The sequence below is a fragment of the Bolinopsis microptera genome, chromosome 1 (assembly GCF_026151205.1).
Source record: "Bolinopsis microptera isolate Bmic1 chromosome 1, MBARI_Bmic_1.0, whole genome shotgun sequence".
NCBI lineage: Eukaryota > Metazoa > Ctenophora > Tentaculata > Lobata > Bolinopsidae > Bolinopsis > Bolinopsis microptera.
The window spans coordinates 19,879,071-19,896,017 of NC_087072.1; the positions used below are offsets into that span (position 1 = coordinate 19,879,071).

Sequence of the window (16,947 nt, forward strand, 5' to 3'; positions counted from 1 at the left end):
AATACTAGTTTAAAAACATGCTATATCTTGGTCATTACTCCTGTACATTGATTTAACTTCTTAAATCGATCAACTGGGTCAATAACGACACACTCGGGAGTTGAACCACGTCATTAATTATCATGATGTTCCACCATCAAGAAAGACACTCGTAGGTCTTAATTCCACACAAACCACGGTGGCTGACAACTAATCCTCCTGAGATCCAGGGCCAACTAAAGGGCAGTCATCACTCATCAAAAAACTGCGAGAATAACACGACTGCATATGCCTGGAGTTGCGTCCTGACTATGGTGCGTGGGCCATGGAAATCTGTACCGAAAGAACCGTGGCCGTGTCGCAAAAGGAAAGGAGATCGGCCCCCGTTCCTAACTGGGTTGATAATCCCGGGTTCTTCCAAGAATTCAGACTTATCAGCTTCGTCAGGTGTTATTAAATCTAACCTTAAAAAGCATTTGCTATCCCTCCAAAATCGAGATGACCCTAATACATGGTAACTAATCTATATTATATCTCAAACTCTACATCCGGTACGGCTATGCACACATGATATCTCTCTCTGCCATGAAACATGGCTAACCTTTTAAACTGTGATTCAAAACCTAAAGCTAAACTAAAACTCAACTGGGCTCTCCTTTGTCACCAAACTAAACCAATAAGTAATTTAAGATTATTATATTTTTCTATATAAATGTATACTGTAATTAGTATATTGACGTAGTGGATGGTTGAGGGGGTTTCAAGCACAGGTCACTCTCAAATCCTAAAGATAAGCAGTGGCCTTCGGCACTTGAAACCTCTTCAAACCTCCCCTGATTTATTTATTATTGATATTGTTTGATTGTGCCGTAAAAATAAATATTTGTTTTATAAAAAAAAAAAAAAAACTTGCTAGGTAATAGCCATACTGTTGTTGTTGCTTATTAGATTCTGTTACTTTTTTCGTCAATTTCGAATCTTGGTAAACGACCTGCTACAACCGCCTGAGACCCAGGGTTCCACGGTGATCAGATCATGTCACTAAAGAAAAATACCCTAAACAAAGTATACGAGATATCCTGTAACCTTCGGTAAATACTGAAAGAAGAGCGGTCAAATTGCATATTCTAATCCAACATGCCAATCTGTTTGACATTCCTAGAAAGTACGAGAATAACTAAACAACTGCTGCATTCAGATGGCTACATCAACAGCTCTGTGAAGAAGGACAAGGAAAAAGCACCCCCCCCCCCCCCATCTGGCTGGCGGTGCTGCAACCTGCAATCTCTCAGACAACTACTCCGTTTTGGGTAACAACCCCACAACAACGAGGCAGCTTTCAAAACGAAACCAAATATTACGTAATCGGCCGAGAGGGCGAGGGACTTCCAAATGATTACGCTAGTGTAATTTTGACATGATAGCTATGTAGTGGGGTGGGCCGGGGGTAAAAATTGTCCAATAAGTGATTACGTAATATGTGAACGACCCCTAAGAAGTAAAGAAAGGAGGCTGCGAAATGAGTAGATGCAGCCATCTGAAATCTGAATCAAGCAGTTGTATAGTTCTTCTTGGACTTTTTAGGAATCGGGAAAAGATAGGCACGTTGTTTGTTGTCTCACGACATTACGGTCGTGTACTAACAGCTGATAAACTCGCCTACCTATCAATCCAATTCTGCTCATTATTCGTCAGTGATTGGGTGACGTGATCTGCAGATCACCTTGAGACTCCAGATCTCATGAGGGCTAGTGGTCATCCACCCGTGGTTTGCGTGGAATTAAGACCTACGAGTGTCTTTCTTGATGGTGGAACGGCATGATACTGATATGTCTGATAATTAATGACGTGGTTCAACTTCCGAGTGTGTCGTTATTGACCCAGTTGATCGATTTAAGAAGTTAAATCAACGCACAGGAGTAATGACCAAGATATAACATGTTTTTATACTAATATTTGTAAAAGTTTGACAACATTATATTTAATTAATCAATTTTGTGATCCTAGTGGGTCGCTATTGACCCATTTAACCGATTTTTCGCAGTTTATGATGATAATCACTTGCTGAGAGGCAAGTTTGCACTTATGATGTCATGTTTTAGGCTGAATTCAAGAAGTTACATGGACATATGTAGTAATAAGCAAGTGAGCCGAGTGGGTCGTTAATGACCCGAATTCTCTATTTTTTAAAAGTTAGAGTCACACAGTATTAACCTTATATTTTTAACTTATGCTACAGTTTTTATTTTATCCTAACGTCTTTGTTTCAGAAGTTAAAGCCGAAAAACCGTGATGGGTCGTTTGCGACCCGGACGAGTGGGTCGTATGCGACCATAGCTGTATCTTTTAAAGTAAACGAGATACAGATTAGCTTTTTTGGATATCTCATTTTTGCTGTAAAGTGACCTAGTGTGTTAAACGGCATCAAAATCGGCAAACTTTAAAACTCCTCGTCCCTAATGGGTTAAACATTAGTCTAAAGCTTTTTTTTCAACGCTCATGTATAGACTGTTTAATATTTGCAAATTAATATTTTGAACTCTTCTGATAATCCTAATTTTATCCAGCTTTTAAAAGGGACCTAAGTACCAATAACCTAAGTAGTCATATATATATTCTCAAAGTTCAAACATTGGGCATTCCTCCAAGCGTAATGAGATAACGACAGATATATAAAGAAATTTCTAACGCAATTACAATCCAATCCCCTTAATACAATAACTATTTTTAGTGAGATAATTGAATTAGGGGACCTACCAAACACTCTTATTAACACCCATTTTATCTTCTGTCAGCCACTGAGAGATCCTCTCTCCGTTGATCATCACATCAGTTATGCTTCCTGGGTGTGGGAATCAATTTAGCGTTTAAATTAGAGTTTTAGGTGATCATTCGTTCTCTAATTCTTGTGCTGATAAAGAACCATAATCGAATTACATATAATCGGACAATCTTCTCAAATCAATTGATAAAATTATACAATAATTTGAGAATTTGGTATTTGCGGGAGGCGCGCGCACTGATTTCCGACTCAGTGGACAAAAGCAGACCAACATTTTCACACAATAAACATTGTCGCGCGTTCCGCTAACATGTTCAGTAGACCGTTCTTCTATATTGCTAAATCATGGACAGGTGCGCGTAAAATTTTGCCCGCAGTTTCTGGTGCAACTTGCAAGTTTCTGCATGTGCCATAATTTGATGACAGTAGTTATGAGACGGACACATCACAGAGCAATTTAAAATTAATTGAAAAATTAAAGCCGTTTTTACATCTCTGACAAATTTTCGGAAACTCTACTGTCTACTGACAGTCAATTTGCAAATTGCAGCAGTCCAAACTCTTGAACTCGCATCAATTTAAATTCTTATTTCATTCTGATTTAGACTTAAATTCATAATGAAAACAGAAGCGTGTAAAATGCTATTCAGCATATTTATTCTAGCCACTTTTGTACGTGAAATGTACATACTGTATAGTCGGTAACAACACGTTGTGTTAATTGAAAGCTTTCGAACTTCTCAGGATACGAGGGTAAATGTTAGTTACCTCGGATACTGGAATAATTGCATTACTTAATGAACTTGTCAACTAGTTCTTACATGAACTTATGAGAATAAAATGAGGATATTATTCCCTTCCAGTTATGGTTTTAGATTTCATCGTGTTTCTATTTTGACTTCGGATTCACTTTTCTCAAGCCTAATCACGTACATTTAATATTTTATTTGCTTACACTTGCAGAAAATCGTGTAACCGTTTTATTTAACGGATATAAAAGTTTGAATGGCTGAAACATACAGATATTGGATTGAAATAATCACAAATAAAATTTTTATAAAAAGTACCTTTCAAAGATCCCTGGTTTGATTTTCCAACTTCAATATTTACTGCGTTGAAGGAAGACGTTGTGGATGGTTCCTCATTCGAGATGATCGTATCGTTCACTGACAGTTGTATGTACCCTCCGATCCTTTGAGTTAATTAGATTTGCAGATAATGGTTACACTATTCGAAGCATTAAAAGTGCTTCACAATTCACACCTCAGCTCCTGTCAGAGCCAATTAACAGCAATTGAGCAATTATCAATGAGATTATTTCGGTTAGAACACCCAATCAAACCTTTGTAGATGAACTTTGGTCCAAGAATCTTTAGGGACGATCAAGTTATCTTGAATTAAGTATGTTTCACTGTTATCTATATTCATGTTACACACAACGTTTCCATTAAATAGTCCCATCTCTATGTAATCAGCCTGAGGATAAATACCGAACATTAGTCCTAAATACCACAATCATTGGATAGATCAACAAAAACAAAACATTTGGCACAATCTTGATTCAAATGCCTATTTCAAATGCTACAGGTCACAGGAAATATTGTATATCATGTTCAATGTTCAATGGTTTGAAATGCAACGAACCCCAATAGCCTGTCGCTTGCGTCTAGCGTTATTATCAGGAGGTCCAATATACACAATCCCACCACTGGCATCGTCCTCTTCAGGTTTAATAGTAGCTTTAACAGACAGATACGCAGTGCGTTCCAAAGTGGCGCTGTATCTAGCGTAGGACTCCTCACCGGTAAAGCGCATGGGAATGAGGATGGTTTCAACACTGCGCTTCGCTTTCTCTATCTTATCCCACAGGGATCTTAACTTGTAGTCTGGGATTAAAATTTGAGAAAGGAATACACGGGTAAATGTTAGTTAGGATATTTAGATTTAAGAATGTTAGAACGTTTAAGGGGACATATACAAAAAGCTTTTATGTTCTGAACAGGCTGTAACTTCATATTAAGAAAGTATACATTAAAACAATAAGATTTGATACATTAAAAATTATTTTTGAGGAACCACACTTTCGAAAAAATAAATATTTTCTTTTTCGAAAATTTTGAAAATTTTGAGAAGTCTGTCACTGTTATACCGATATTTCAGTCGTTTTTAACTTTTTTTGGCTGATTTTTTTCCTGAACATTATTTGCAATCCGTACAAGAAGCCCTTCAAAGGATTTCATAATTAAAATATAGATGACGAAGTTACAGACCAAACAAGGTCGAGAGAAGCAAAATTGAAATTTTTGTAAAAATCAAAGTTGTATATTTTACCATTCACCCAGGTCATAAGATATCGCTTTAAAAATTCTTGTGAGTGTAGCTGATGATCATATCAAACTTTTTGGAACAGGATTTCTCTCAGTTTTGAGTTTTAAGGTATGAAATGTGGCCTAAACGACTTAATAAAATTCATCATAAAAAAGGGCCAAACATGGCAGATTTAAGGCTTAAAATGCCTATAACACAAAAAGTATCAGTTTTTTGAAATAATTTTTACAGGATCGTAAGACGAATCTTTTAGTACCAAATTTATAATAGTTAAAGACACAAAATTTATTTTTAAATGTGTACAATTTGTACAAAATTTATACAAGGGGGGACCCTTGTGTTCGAGCTGGAAAATTATTAAGACAATTTGTCTTCTAAAATCACCTATTTGGTACTAAAAGATTCCTCTTCTCAAGCTGATTACGATTCTGTAAAAATTATTTCAAAAAAACTGATATTTTTTGAGTTATAGGCATTTTAAGCCTTAAATCTGCCATGTTTGGCCCTTTTTTATGATGAATTTTATTAAGTCGTTTAGGCCACATTTCATACCTTAAAACTCAAAACTGAGAGAAATCCTGTTCCAAAAAGTTGGATATGATCATCAGCTACACTCACAAGAATTTTTAAAGCGATATCTTATGACCTGGGTGAATGGTAAAATATACAACTTTGATTTTTACAAAAATTTCAATTTTGCTTCTCTCGACCTTGTTTGGTCTGTAACTTCGTCATCTATATTTTAATTATGAAATCCTTTGAAGGGCTTCTTGTACGGATTGCAAATAATGTTCAGGAAAAAAATCAGCCAAAAAAAGTTAAAAACGACTGAAATATCGGTATAACAGTGACAGACTTCTCAAAATTTTCAAAATTTTCGAAAAAGAAAATATTTATTTTTTCGAAAGTGCGGTTCCTCAAAAATAATTTTTAATGTATCAAATCTTATTGTTTTAATGTATACTTTCTTAATATGAAGTTACAGCCTTTTCAGAACATAAAAACTTTTTGTATATGTCCCCTTAATGTTCGAATGCTAAATTGTTTTTGCAGACACAATTTATTCGGTGTGAATTTGAAGTCAAGCGGTTTATAGTGTGCTTACTGTTTCTAGTGTGTTTATAGTGTGTTTACTGTTCATAGTGTGTTTACTGTTTATAGTTTGTTTATAGTGTTTATAGTTTGTTTATAGTGTTTATGTTTATAGTGTGTTTATAGTGTGTTTATAGTGTGTTTACTGTTTATAGTATGTTTATAGTGTGTTTACAGTGTGTTTACAGTTTATAGTGTGTTTATAGTGTGTTTACTGTTTATAGTGTGTTTATAGTGTGTTTACAGTGTGTTTACTGTTTATAGTTTGTTTATAGTGTTTATGTTTATAGTGTGTTTATAGTGTGTTTACAGTTTATAGTGTGTTTATAGTTACCCACCTATTTCTCTACTCTTCTCTATTACAATCCTCTTCTGACCGTCAGCTGTTTCCGTATCGTTTATAAGTCCTGGGAGCTCATCGCTCACTCCATACAGCTCCGGTGGTTTCTAGACGGGTTACAGTAAAAATTAAGATATAAATACAAATCAATACATTTATTGAGGACAATACAGAAGGAATATATAACATAGTTCGAGGAGTCCCAATCCTCCTTGCGTTTTTCTTGTAGCTAGTACAGAAATTAACAGTAAATGTATCTTGTTGTGAAAGATAAAGCAGCAACCGTTAGTAAACACTCGGGATCTTCGTTAGTTGAATACTGTAGGAATCTATGAGTATATCGTCCTATGAAGCTTAACAGTTACTCTATCAACTAGTGATGGATTCGAAAAAGGGAGAACTTGTTGAAAGCCTCCTTATTTATAAATTATCTTGCATATCTTTCACTTAAATACATATTTGTGCAACATCTGGAAAGAAGTATTTTATGAGCACAGTTCTGTCGCTATTGTTTTGAACTGATGTAAGATAGTATGAAGAAGGATGCTGATAAAATCAATTTCAAACTCGAAATTGCAAACTCAGGAGATTATTTCACACAAATTTGGTTCACTCTCACTCACTAATTTACTCATCCGTTTCCAGGATTCCCACTTCCGTCGATACGAACCCTGCAGGCGACCCTTCTTACGTATTTGAAAAAAAATAGAGCTTAAACTCCGACAACACAGTTAACTCAGCTTACAGCTTTACAGTCCAGCAGCAAGAGTACAAAAATAAAACAGCGACTTGACACAAAACAAATCTAAACAAAATAAAAATCCGGCGATGTTTCCACACCAAAAGTTCCAAACTCCAGAGCTATCACTCGCAATCGTACCCAGCCGCCACCCAGTACACACCACACTGATTCTTCTCTACCTCCTCAGCCGTAACATCGTCCACCGTGTACAATGCAAACCTATCGCTCCCAATATCTTTACTAACATGCACTGCCGGACACTTCCAACCCTGAGCTGACACGGTAATAACCGGTGCCGAGGCAAAGTTACACCCACCCATGTCGACATCTCTTCCTGCCTTGCCCTTGTTAACCCAGGAGTCAAACCATTTTCCATCCTCAGAGCGGGCTATTCCCGAGCAGATCATAGCACAGGGTTCAGGGTGGAGCTCTCTGTTTGGGGTGTCCAAGATCTTGACTTTGGTTTGGAGAGTTGTTAGAACCAGAGCTAGGGTTACTGCGAGGTATCGGAGATACATTGTGTTGTATGTGGGAGGTGCAGGAGCTCAGGAGGTGTAAAATGTAAATATCAAGTGAGGCTCTGGAAGACTAGCGTTTTTCTAAAGATATTATTTTGTTCCCTTCTCCTTTTATAAATTGTCTTTAGATTTACTGACATAATTTACAGACTTTTGTCAGCAAAATTAGGGAGTGGTCTTTGTCAAAATAATAATTTTGATGTCAAAATTTGGTCGTAGTAGCTCATAATAATGCTTTGTGGTGTCTTGTACCGCCTACCCAGCTTCAACAGATGGTCAAATGTTGTAATTCGCAAAAATATGTAATAACTACACCAACTATTCCTGGTCTAAGGTCCACTAGACGGTACCGTCTAGTGGACCTTAGACCAGGCATGGGCGCCGCCGGTCATACGCCGCCGCCGCCGTGAAATAACCCACGCAAGCACGACTGACGGTTACACATTTTAACATCAATTCAAATACCCTGTGACTGGTCAATAAGCTGTAAATTTCAAATAGCTGAATGCTGAGTCTTTTTAACAGTAATTACTGGTTGGAAAATGGATATCATAAATGTTGCACTGAACAACATATTTAATATTAGTTAGGCTACTACTGTAGAGATACATAAGTGAACTACTCTAAACGTCAGTCCTCGTATCGTCCCTAAGCTCAAAATTTCCATAAACAAAATTGAGCTATGGTTCGGGAAAAATTTTTCCACGCCGGTCAAAACGCCGCCGACCAAAATATGGCTCCACGCCGCCTATGCGTTTTACGGCGGCGCCCATGTCTGCCTTAGACTCAGCTCCTCTAAAAAGGACTGCTTATTAATCACGAGGTATTTACATTTTACAACGATATCACGTACCTCAATGTCGTCTATTCTGGTTTGCAGAGGGTCAGGGTTGACCATGTCCGTATTGGGCTCGGGAGGTTCCTCAACATCCCAACCTGGTATCTGAGGGAAGATAACACCTTGAAGCCTCTCTTTGTCCGCCTCGTTTGCTGCGTCTAGATCACCTATTGCATCACGTTGTACCGGCTCCCCCGATACTGAGGAAGGCAAACAAGTTACAATACAGTTGGTTTAGATTTTAGGTATATGATGGTTGATAAATGAAGGAGAGCTCTCTTGCAAGTAAGAAAATTCCACGCAATGATTATTGAAACTGAAACTTACTTATATCGTTTAACTTTGGTTCAACATCTGCCTTCCTGATATCCAGGTCACTAAGTGCGAGCTCTTTATCCTGCACTCCTGATCCAAATTCATCAACCTGAAGATACGAAGGTAACAAGAACAAACCCTTAAATTTTCTAATTTTCCAGATCGCAGATGGCGAATACATTAGTTCTAGCAACTCCTAGTCCTCTCGAAGTATAAAATAGGTCAGCTATACTACTGTACCTTTTCGGTTGCATTTGCAGCAGCTTCTTCTGCAGCGGCAACTCTCCTCCTTAGCTCCTCCAAATCTTTCTCAGTTTGAACCATCTGTGTGACAGATAAATTGTTACATCATAGATAATAAATATCAGTTGAGACTCGGAATTAGATAACATGATGAAATATGTTTACCAAAAAGAACATATTATACCGATGCTAACTTATGTCTTATCTTTTCAAAGATCGTCCACAACATTCTAGAAAACTACTAACCTCTTTGACAAGTGCAGGCCCAGGGTCGTCAGAGGAAACATTCCTGATATCCTGGAGACCGGAACAGTTGAATTCTTTCGGTTTCACAAGCGGTGTTAACTCTGTTAGAGCTTCTTGTTGGCCTGAACACCGTAATTATTAGAAAACATAAATCAGCTAACTTACTACCAGCTGGACAAAATAGTATCCATGAAAAACATTAAATTTCTCAAAAGTATTTGATTACGCGGCGGAATCGTGAACAAACATTTCTACCGACCTTCGACTAGTTCCTGAAGTGGTACCAAATCAAGCATCTCAATCTCATCCAGTCCTTGCTCTGTAGCGTTGTTATTTTCCTCTATGACAGGAACTTCAGCGGTCGAGTTTGCTATTAACTCTTCCACGTCGTCCTCGATATCCTTTGCAGCTTTCTCCAGCATCTAGTAATTGCAGAAACCAACATTAGTCAGGCAATAAGTTTACCAATCCAGGAAGGTAACACTACTTATTTTTGCTTAGTTACTCAAACAACCAATTTAGATAATATGTGTATAATATGTTAATTATTAATTAATACCTCAATTCCCCCGACTTTCAGTTCGATCAAATCCACAGCTTGAGTTTGATTAGCCAAGTCTAAGACAACGTCCTCAATTTCATCTTCGATAAATTCTACTCTTTCAGGTAGAGGATCCAGAGTAGGTATTGTCAGGTTAGCCGGAACCGCAACGGTGACTTCATCACTGGGGATTGAGAAATGCATGATACTATCAGGCTGTTACAAATCAACGACGCTAATATTTTGGTGATTTAGTGCAGATATTGATAACAATTATGACCCATTCGGCCATATCATAATTATTGATCAAAAACCAGAAAATATTTGCCATCATACTTGATCGTTTTAGCCTTATCCTTAGCATTCTCAGCCTCTTTATGTTTCGGTTCTGGATCCCATTTTTCTATCTCCTGTATCGCCTCCTCCGCTTCAGCGATTGCTTGCCCGCTATCTACCACGTCCGGGCTGACGTTGAAGTTGTCCAAGTTGTCTATCAGATCTAAATTAAGTATTGGTTATTGCAAATTCTCTGGTCTTCTGAACTCTGAATAAGTTAAACATAAAAAGGAATTGGAAAGTTCATATTACGACCCCATTAGATATTTTGTTCCACACAAATACAGTAAACCCACCCTTGAGTTCATCCTCCAAAGCTCCCATCTCATCAGGAACATCACGTGTGGCTCTCTTCGTATCACCAGCATCAGCGTACGCTTCTTGACTTCGAGGAGTCAGCGCGTCTGCTCTTTTTTCATTATCTTTTTCAGCCTTCTGGGCTGCGTCTAGCTCTGCAAGCAGATCTTCCAAGTTTTCGGGAACAGGTATTGCGTCCTGGGGAGGATATCGCACTTAAAATAGTATCTTTGAAACAGAAAAGTAGAGAGATATCGTGTTAATCAATAGCTACATCGTATTTATTGCAATGTAATGTTTATAATCTTATAACGGGCTCTTTGACGGCAAAAAGGATTAAAATACTACAATAATTCCTTTATAATGTAATCAGCATATTATCATATAGATAGTTCCAACATTTATTGCACATCCGATATCTTTATTTTCATCCAGGTCGTCAAATGTGTCAATATATTTCCAACTTTTTAATTTTAAAACATTCTAGGCAATATAAACGAAAGAAAAATATTATTAAGACCCAAGCTAGACGGCACGTAACGCGTCACATAATCGATTACAAGATGGAGTCTTTGATATGGCTAGACGGCATTTACTGAGTACGTGATGCGGTCGGCATCCTCGCTAGACGGCACGTACCGCCTCTAGTGATCGATTATGTGACGCGTTACGTGCCGTATAGTATTAGTGCCGTGTTAAGGACAATAAAAGGTGTTGCCACTTGCCAAGACGTGAAGAGATGGATATTGGATAAATGGGTCCATTCAAGGCATTCACTGGCATGTTTACAGTTTATTTGTCACATTTTACTTATTGCATTTGGAAACAAGATGACATTCGAAACATGTTTTCCTCACCTCGACGTCTTTTGCCCTGTCCTTTATACTGTCCATTTTTTGGGCAAAGTCCGACATCAGGGCACTTGTTTTGCCTGCATCCAGTGTGTTGTTCACATCGATTAATCTTTCTAGCAGCTTTAACGGACAATCTCCACACACTGAAAATTTACTTAATTGAATGAACTATCGCATTTAAAGAAATAGTGACCGTACCGACTAATTCAAATTTTTCCATAAAAAGTAGGGGTCTGGCATTCGTCCTAATATTTTGACTTAGGAATCACGATGACAAATAAGAAAATAAGACGTGACCCGGCCCTGGAGGATAAATTGAATGAATAGGAGAATTGATTGAATAAGGTAGTTTTACAATCGCCTAATCGACTATTGTACGGCGGATTTTGCTCGTAAAACTAGTAACATCGACGTTTCAAGATTATCATGGTAGTATCTAAGACATGTAAAAAATTATATCTAAAATTGACAAATTTTGGTATAAATGTAGGTACCCCAATTCGGGATAAGGAAAATAGGACGGTAAATCAGAGTTTAACAGTACAAATATCAAGTCAGCCTCTTACTGTAACATTTGTCAGGACCACACATTCTAACTTTTATAAACTCAGGAGGTGCGAAGTTCAGCGCAGCAGGTGCCTCTGAAGAAGCAGCTACAGAGTGGTCAAATGCTGGTGCTTGAACTTTAAGACTGTCATCTACAGAAGGTTTTGCTGCTGATAGGCCCAGCATTATCTTCAGGAAGACGTCCATCCTCCCGCTGCTACAATTATTGAATGTATCTTATCATGACGTGTAATGTGAGAATGTAAAAATAGCAGGCATAGCGAGAATGCACTGCATAGTTTTTGAGAAAAATATCCCGAAACGATTGCGGACTGCGGAGTATAGAATTACGAATAATATCACGACACAACGTAGACAAGTCTTAAAATATCTTAAATATCTTAAAATATCCATTCAAACGGAGCTCAGACAAAGTTCAGCCAAACGTCGGCATTTGAGTATGGTCATACAGCAGTAGAGGCCTGCAAAGGACGTGAAAAGCGATTAAAACATCACAATGCCGACAAAAGACCACTACGGGAGTTATACTAACACAAACTCAAGTAGAGCTCCAGATCTAGGGCTCACATTACTGCAGTGTCTACAGACAGTGGGTAGTGACCAGGGTGGGTAGTGACCAGGCTGGGTAGTGACCAGGCTGGGTAGTGACCAGGCTGGGTAGCGATCTGGACACACCCCAGCATTCGGCACCCTGCACAACAAATAACATGCAACCCTGACTTTCACATTTGTGGCATACCGGAGATGCCAGAGTGTGACCACATTGGCACTCTCACACTAATTTCAGATCAATCATAACCAAATATAAAAAGCTTCCTAGTTAGATAATCAGAGCAAAACAAGGGGATACAAATTGAAAAGGAATTGCAGTTGCGAGTACAAGGTTCCAGGCACACCCGGGCCCCGTGTAGGTATGTATTGTAAGTGAATTTAGTGATTAGTATGTAAAGTCAACGATTTGGGGAACAAGGGTAAGAAAATATGATAGAAAGGTTAAGGGGGTTTGTTGGGTTTTAGTATCTGCAAAACAGCGAGGCAGGTGGCGGGAATGCTCTGATTTGATTGGCGGAGAGGGTTGCAGTCTGTAATCTGATTGGTCGGTGTTAACCTAGACAGCAAAATGCGAATCAAAGTAGACCGGTTCCACTGTTGGAGGTCTAAAAACCACTTTATAAACCGTGATTAGGAGATACGGAGCAGGACTAATTGCATCGCCCCCCCCCCCCCCACCAGAGGGGGATAGTGGATATTCAGCCACTCTTAGCGTGTACATTCGGAGAACATGCATGTCTACAGGCTGGAATAAGACAGCATGGTAGAAACACGGTAATAATAATAACTCGATAAGGTGCAGTATGCAGATGTACTTAAATGATGCAAACTCCGAGATTAGAACAAGCAAGCTGCGGCAAAGTTCAGCAAATCAAATTGTTAAAGTTAGAGTGAAAATAATTAACAAAAGTAATCTTGAAGCCTCTGAAACAGTATCGTATCATTTACATGTTTCAAGAAAGCCACTCCAGTTAACGTGAAAGTGCTTAATAAATAGGGTTATTATGAAAATCCAGTTAGATGCTCTCCAATAATCTCTACACACAGAACATGTTATCCCATTACTAAAGCATCTCGAAGGGGAGTCAAATTTCGTATGAAGTTCAAGTTTCACTCTGAGAGGTTAAAGTAATCACAAAGGTTATCAATATTAAGAGGCTGTCGAATTCTATACCGCGTAAACCTATCCAGTGCTTGGTCTGACTACTAGTATGAATAAAAGCTAACCATACGCGCCCGAGCTCATACAAGATACAGGGTAATACTCGGAGCAATACGAAATATCTGGTGGGGTAGCGTGATAATGATACGAACCTATTACATGTTAAAAAACAATTTTAACAATCTAACAAATGATTATTTTCGTAATTTTGGCTATCAATTTGTACCCACCGCTACAAGAGCCGTCCTCGTTAACCACGTGTGCCTCTGAACATTCCATACACTTGTCACCATAGTAACCATCTTTGCACGTGCACATTCCATCTTCATCGCAGGCTGGTCCTTCTGAGCCTGTCTCCGAGCATCCACATTCCTGAGTGAGATAAAATGTCAAAATATTGACAGAAACATTGTATGTCCAGAGTTTTTTGACAGGTCAATCAAAAGTTCATTATACCTGATATACCTAATCAACGATGTAAAATAATGAACATGCACCTACTGACTCAAGCAACAATACTAACCAAGCAATTTCCGAAGCGTTCGTAGTAACCAACATCACACTCCTCACACGTTCTACCTCCGTACCCAGTCACACAATCACACTGTCCTGTCCTCGTATCACACTCTTGGGACGTGCTGCTCAGCACAAAACAACCACATGGTCTACATTTCCCTCGAGATACGTATCTTCCCGCCTGAGTGGGAAAGAGGGGTTTAGTAATACGAAAACTAAGAAAATACAGTGGTATGTTGGAGAATTTTTCTCGATATTAATGGTTGGGGAATGAAGTATTCGAAGAACTCTACTTCGACTAGTAGCGATTTCCTGAGTCAGACTAAATACGTAAGGGTCGCCACTTGCCAACAAAGAGCTCAGCGATTAACATTATAGTGAAACACAATATAAAGATGAGATACTGGAACTAACGTTACATTGATCACACTTGTCTCCCCCGATCCCTCCTTTGCACCTACAACTCCCACTCTGATCACACTGCTCTGATAATGAACCCTCCATAAAACACTCGCACGGCGTGCACGTTCCATTATTTCTTGCATCACCATAGTAATTATCCGCGCATTCTTCACAAAACCGACCGTCAGTAGAGTCTTTGCAAATGTTACACCTGAAAAATATCAGTAATATTTATGCTTTACTTATTAGATCATCCGTAAATATCTGTACATTCAACTAGTGAGTTAGTTACCGATTTAGTGTTTATTTGTTTCTATATTTAGATTAACAAAAATGAGATGTGATATAATATGTGAAGATGTGATATACCGTATTTAACCGGCGCCCAGTAGTCATGATTAATTATTGAGCCATAAATCGAAAACGAAATTACATTTAATGCATTTCATGACCTAGTATAGATTAGATTACCGAATTAATTTTGGAATCAAACCAAATATAAAAACATTTTTACCTGCCGGTATCGGAATCACAAGCGTCTGACTGTGTTAGATTGAGATTATCATTGCAAGGGCATTGTGTACACCCAGTATTAGATTCAGGGTCACCATGGTAACCGTTATCACACCTGAACAGTATCAGAACTAATTACAGAAACCCAGACTTACTAACCAGGGAAACGCAGGTTCTGCACTTCACAAAATCTGATAACACTGATAATAATAGTTTCGTGCAATTTTCCGTAAAAATGTGATTATGGTAAAACCGCCTAAAACGGTATGCAGTCTAGTTCGCAGATTTTAATCTTCAACCTCCAGAGAGGGTTAGGCATGTTTCAGAGAGGGTTAGGAATGTTTCAGAGAGGGTTAGGCATGTTTCAGAGAGGGTTAGGCATGTTTCAGAGTAACTGAATCTCCTAAAAACACCAAATCTCAAATTAAACAGGCACACCCTCGTTTGTTAAGGGCACACCCTCGTTTGTTAGATAAAACTTACTGTTCGCAGGATATTCCAGTGTACCCCACCTCACAGATCGAACAGACTTTCTCACCTTCAACCTCCTCACAGGACTGAGAGCTGAGAACATGTTTTAGCTAATTAGTTAATTAGTTAAGTAATTAATCATATTATTGTTTAATTGGTGAACTATTGTTGGTTAGTTGATTATTTAAGTTGACTGGTTAAGAAAATCAGTCAATTAACAATATATTGTGGCAATAAGAGTTCATAACATTTTCTCGGTAATCAACCATTATGCCACAATAATACCCCACGTTATTAGATAATAATATCAAGAATATAAATGATAAAAGCACCCCTGTGAGTGGCATGATATCTTACCTAGAGGTTTGTCCATTTCCAGAGCAAGCACAAGGTTCACACTGTTCAGTAACCGAGCTGTAGTAGTAGCCAGCCACACACACTTCGCACTGGTCTCCAGTACTGTTATTTTCACAGTCCTGGTAAAAGCATTCCCTCGTTGTTAAGAACTGCGTTTTTCTCTATTTTATTACAACCCCGCTTAATATTGGCTAATTTGACGATCAGTGGGAGAAAGAGTCCTGTTCTAGGACTATTATGATACCATTGTATTCAAAGATCACCCTTCCCTTCAACTTGAAGCCGTCGTAATAACCTCAAATTAGTTTAGTAATTATCCAATATCTGGGAGGGTTAGAAAGTAAAAACCCGACTCACCAAACATATGCCCTGCTCATCACAAAGCTCACTATTCCCATTACACTGACACGGTCTATCACATAACCCTGTCTCAGGTGAGCGAGAGAAGCCAGTAGCACACTGTTCACACTGTTCACCCGTGTAACCTCTTCCACACTCACATACGGGGTAGTAGTGGGGCTCTGCTGAGGTTGGGGTGGCGGAGAGGTAGCCAAGCTCTATGTTATCTATCCTGGGATATTATGTTGTTGTGTTTTCTTTAATTTCAGTGTGTAAAAAGGGTGATTGCAAACCAAAGCAAAACGGGGAGATAATATGAAAACATCGAGACTTTCTTTTTTCAGACTTACATCGCGACGAGTTGTCTATCGAACATCTTGGTGTTAATCCTAATCTCAGTTAGATTCCTCAGTATGTTCTGAATCTCTTCGTTGGAGGGTTGAGTGTCTTCTCCCTCTAATCGCCACTGGGAGGTGGAGTGTAGAGGAATGTCCAGGTTCAGGGGAACTTCCACTTTCACTCTTTTAGGCTTGTTAGAGGTGTGGTTCACTGCGTATCTGTAACTTATAGTCATATTGTTTTGTCCCTGAAACAAGTATAAAGTTTAAGTTTACTGT

The 16,947-nt window shown here is 38.5% G+C and overlaps 1 protein-coding gene across 3 annotated transcripts in view; it reads right to left on the reverse strand.

The window, feature by feature from the left end:
* The window catches only part of LOC134824090 (laminin-like protein epi-1), a 106,118-nt gene that overhangs the window by 14,263 nt on the left and 74,908 nt on the right, over positions 1-16,947 (reverse strand). For all 3 annotated transcript variants that reach the window (XM_063835812.1, XM_063835803.1, XM_063835820.1), the window contains 22 exons: positions 16,681-16,916; positions 16,349-16,562; positions 15,992-16,110; positions 15,647-15,727; positions 15,165-15,278; positions 14,663-14,861; positions 14,256-14,429; positions 13,963-14,104; positions 11,455-11,594; positions 10,597-10,795; positions 10,301-10,463; positions 9,983-10,148; positions 9,683-9,845; positions 9,424-9,545; positions 9,175-9,258; positions 8,947-9,043; positions 8,635-8,819; positions 6,520-6,628; positions 4,406-4,647; positions 4,104-4,237; positions 3,829-3,953; positions 2,737-2,821 (listed from right to left, as the gene is read on the reverse strand). In XM_063835812.1, coding sequence (XP_063691882.1) covers positions 2,737-2,821; positions 3,829-3,953; positions 4,104-4,237; positions 4,406-4,647; positions 6,520-6,628; positions 8,635-8,819; positions 8,947-9,043; positions 9,175-9,258; positions 9,424-9,545; positions 9,683-9,845; positions 9,983-10,148; positions 10,301-10,463; positions 10,597-10,795; positions 11,455-11,594; positions 13,963-14,104; positions 14,256-14,429; positions 14,663-14,861; positions 15,165-15,278; positions 15,647-15,727; positions 15,992-16,110; positions 16,349-16,562; positions 16,681-16,916 — 3,293 coding nt within the window. The remainder of the gene's footprint in view (positions 1-2,736; positions 2,822-3,828; positions 3,954-4,103; positions 4,238-4,405; positions 4,648-6,519; positions 6,629-8,634; positions 8,820-8,946; positions 9,044-9,174; positions 9,259-9,423; positions 9,546-9,682; positions 9,846-9,982; positions 10,149-10,300; positions 10,464-10,596; positions 10,796-11,454; positions 11,595-13,962; positions 14,105-14,255; positions 14,430-14,662; positions 14,862-15,164; positions 15,279-15,646; positions 15,728-15,991; positions 16,111-16,348; positions 16,563-16,680; positions 16,917-16,947) is intronic.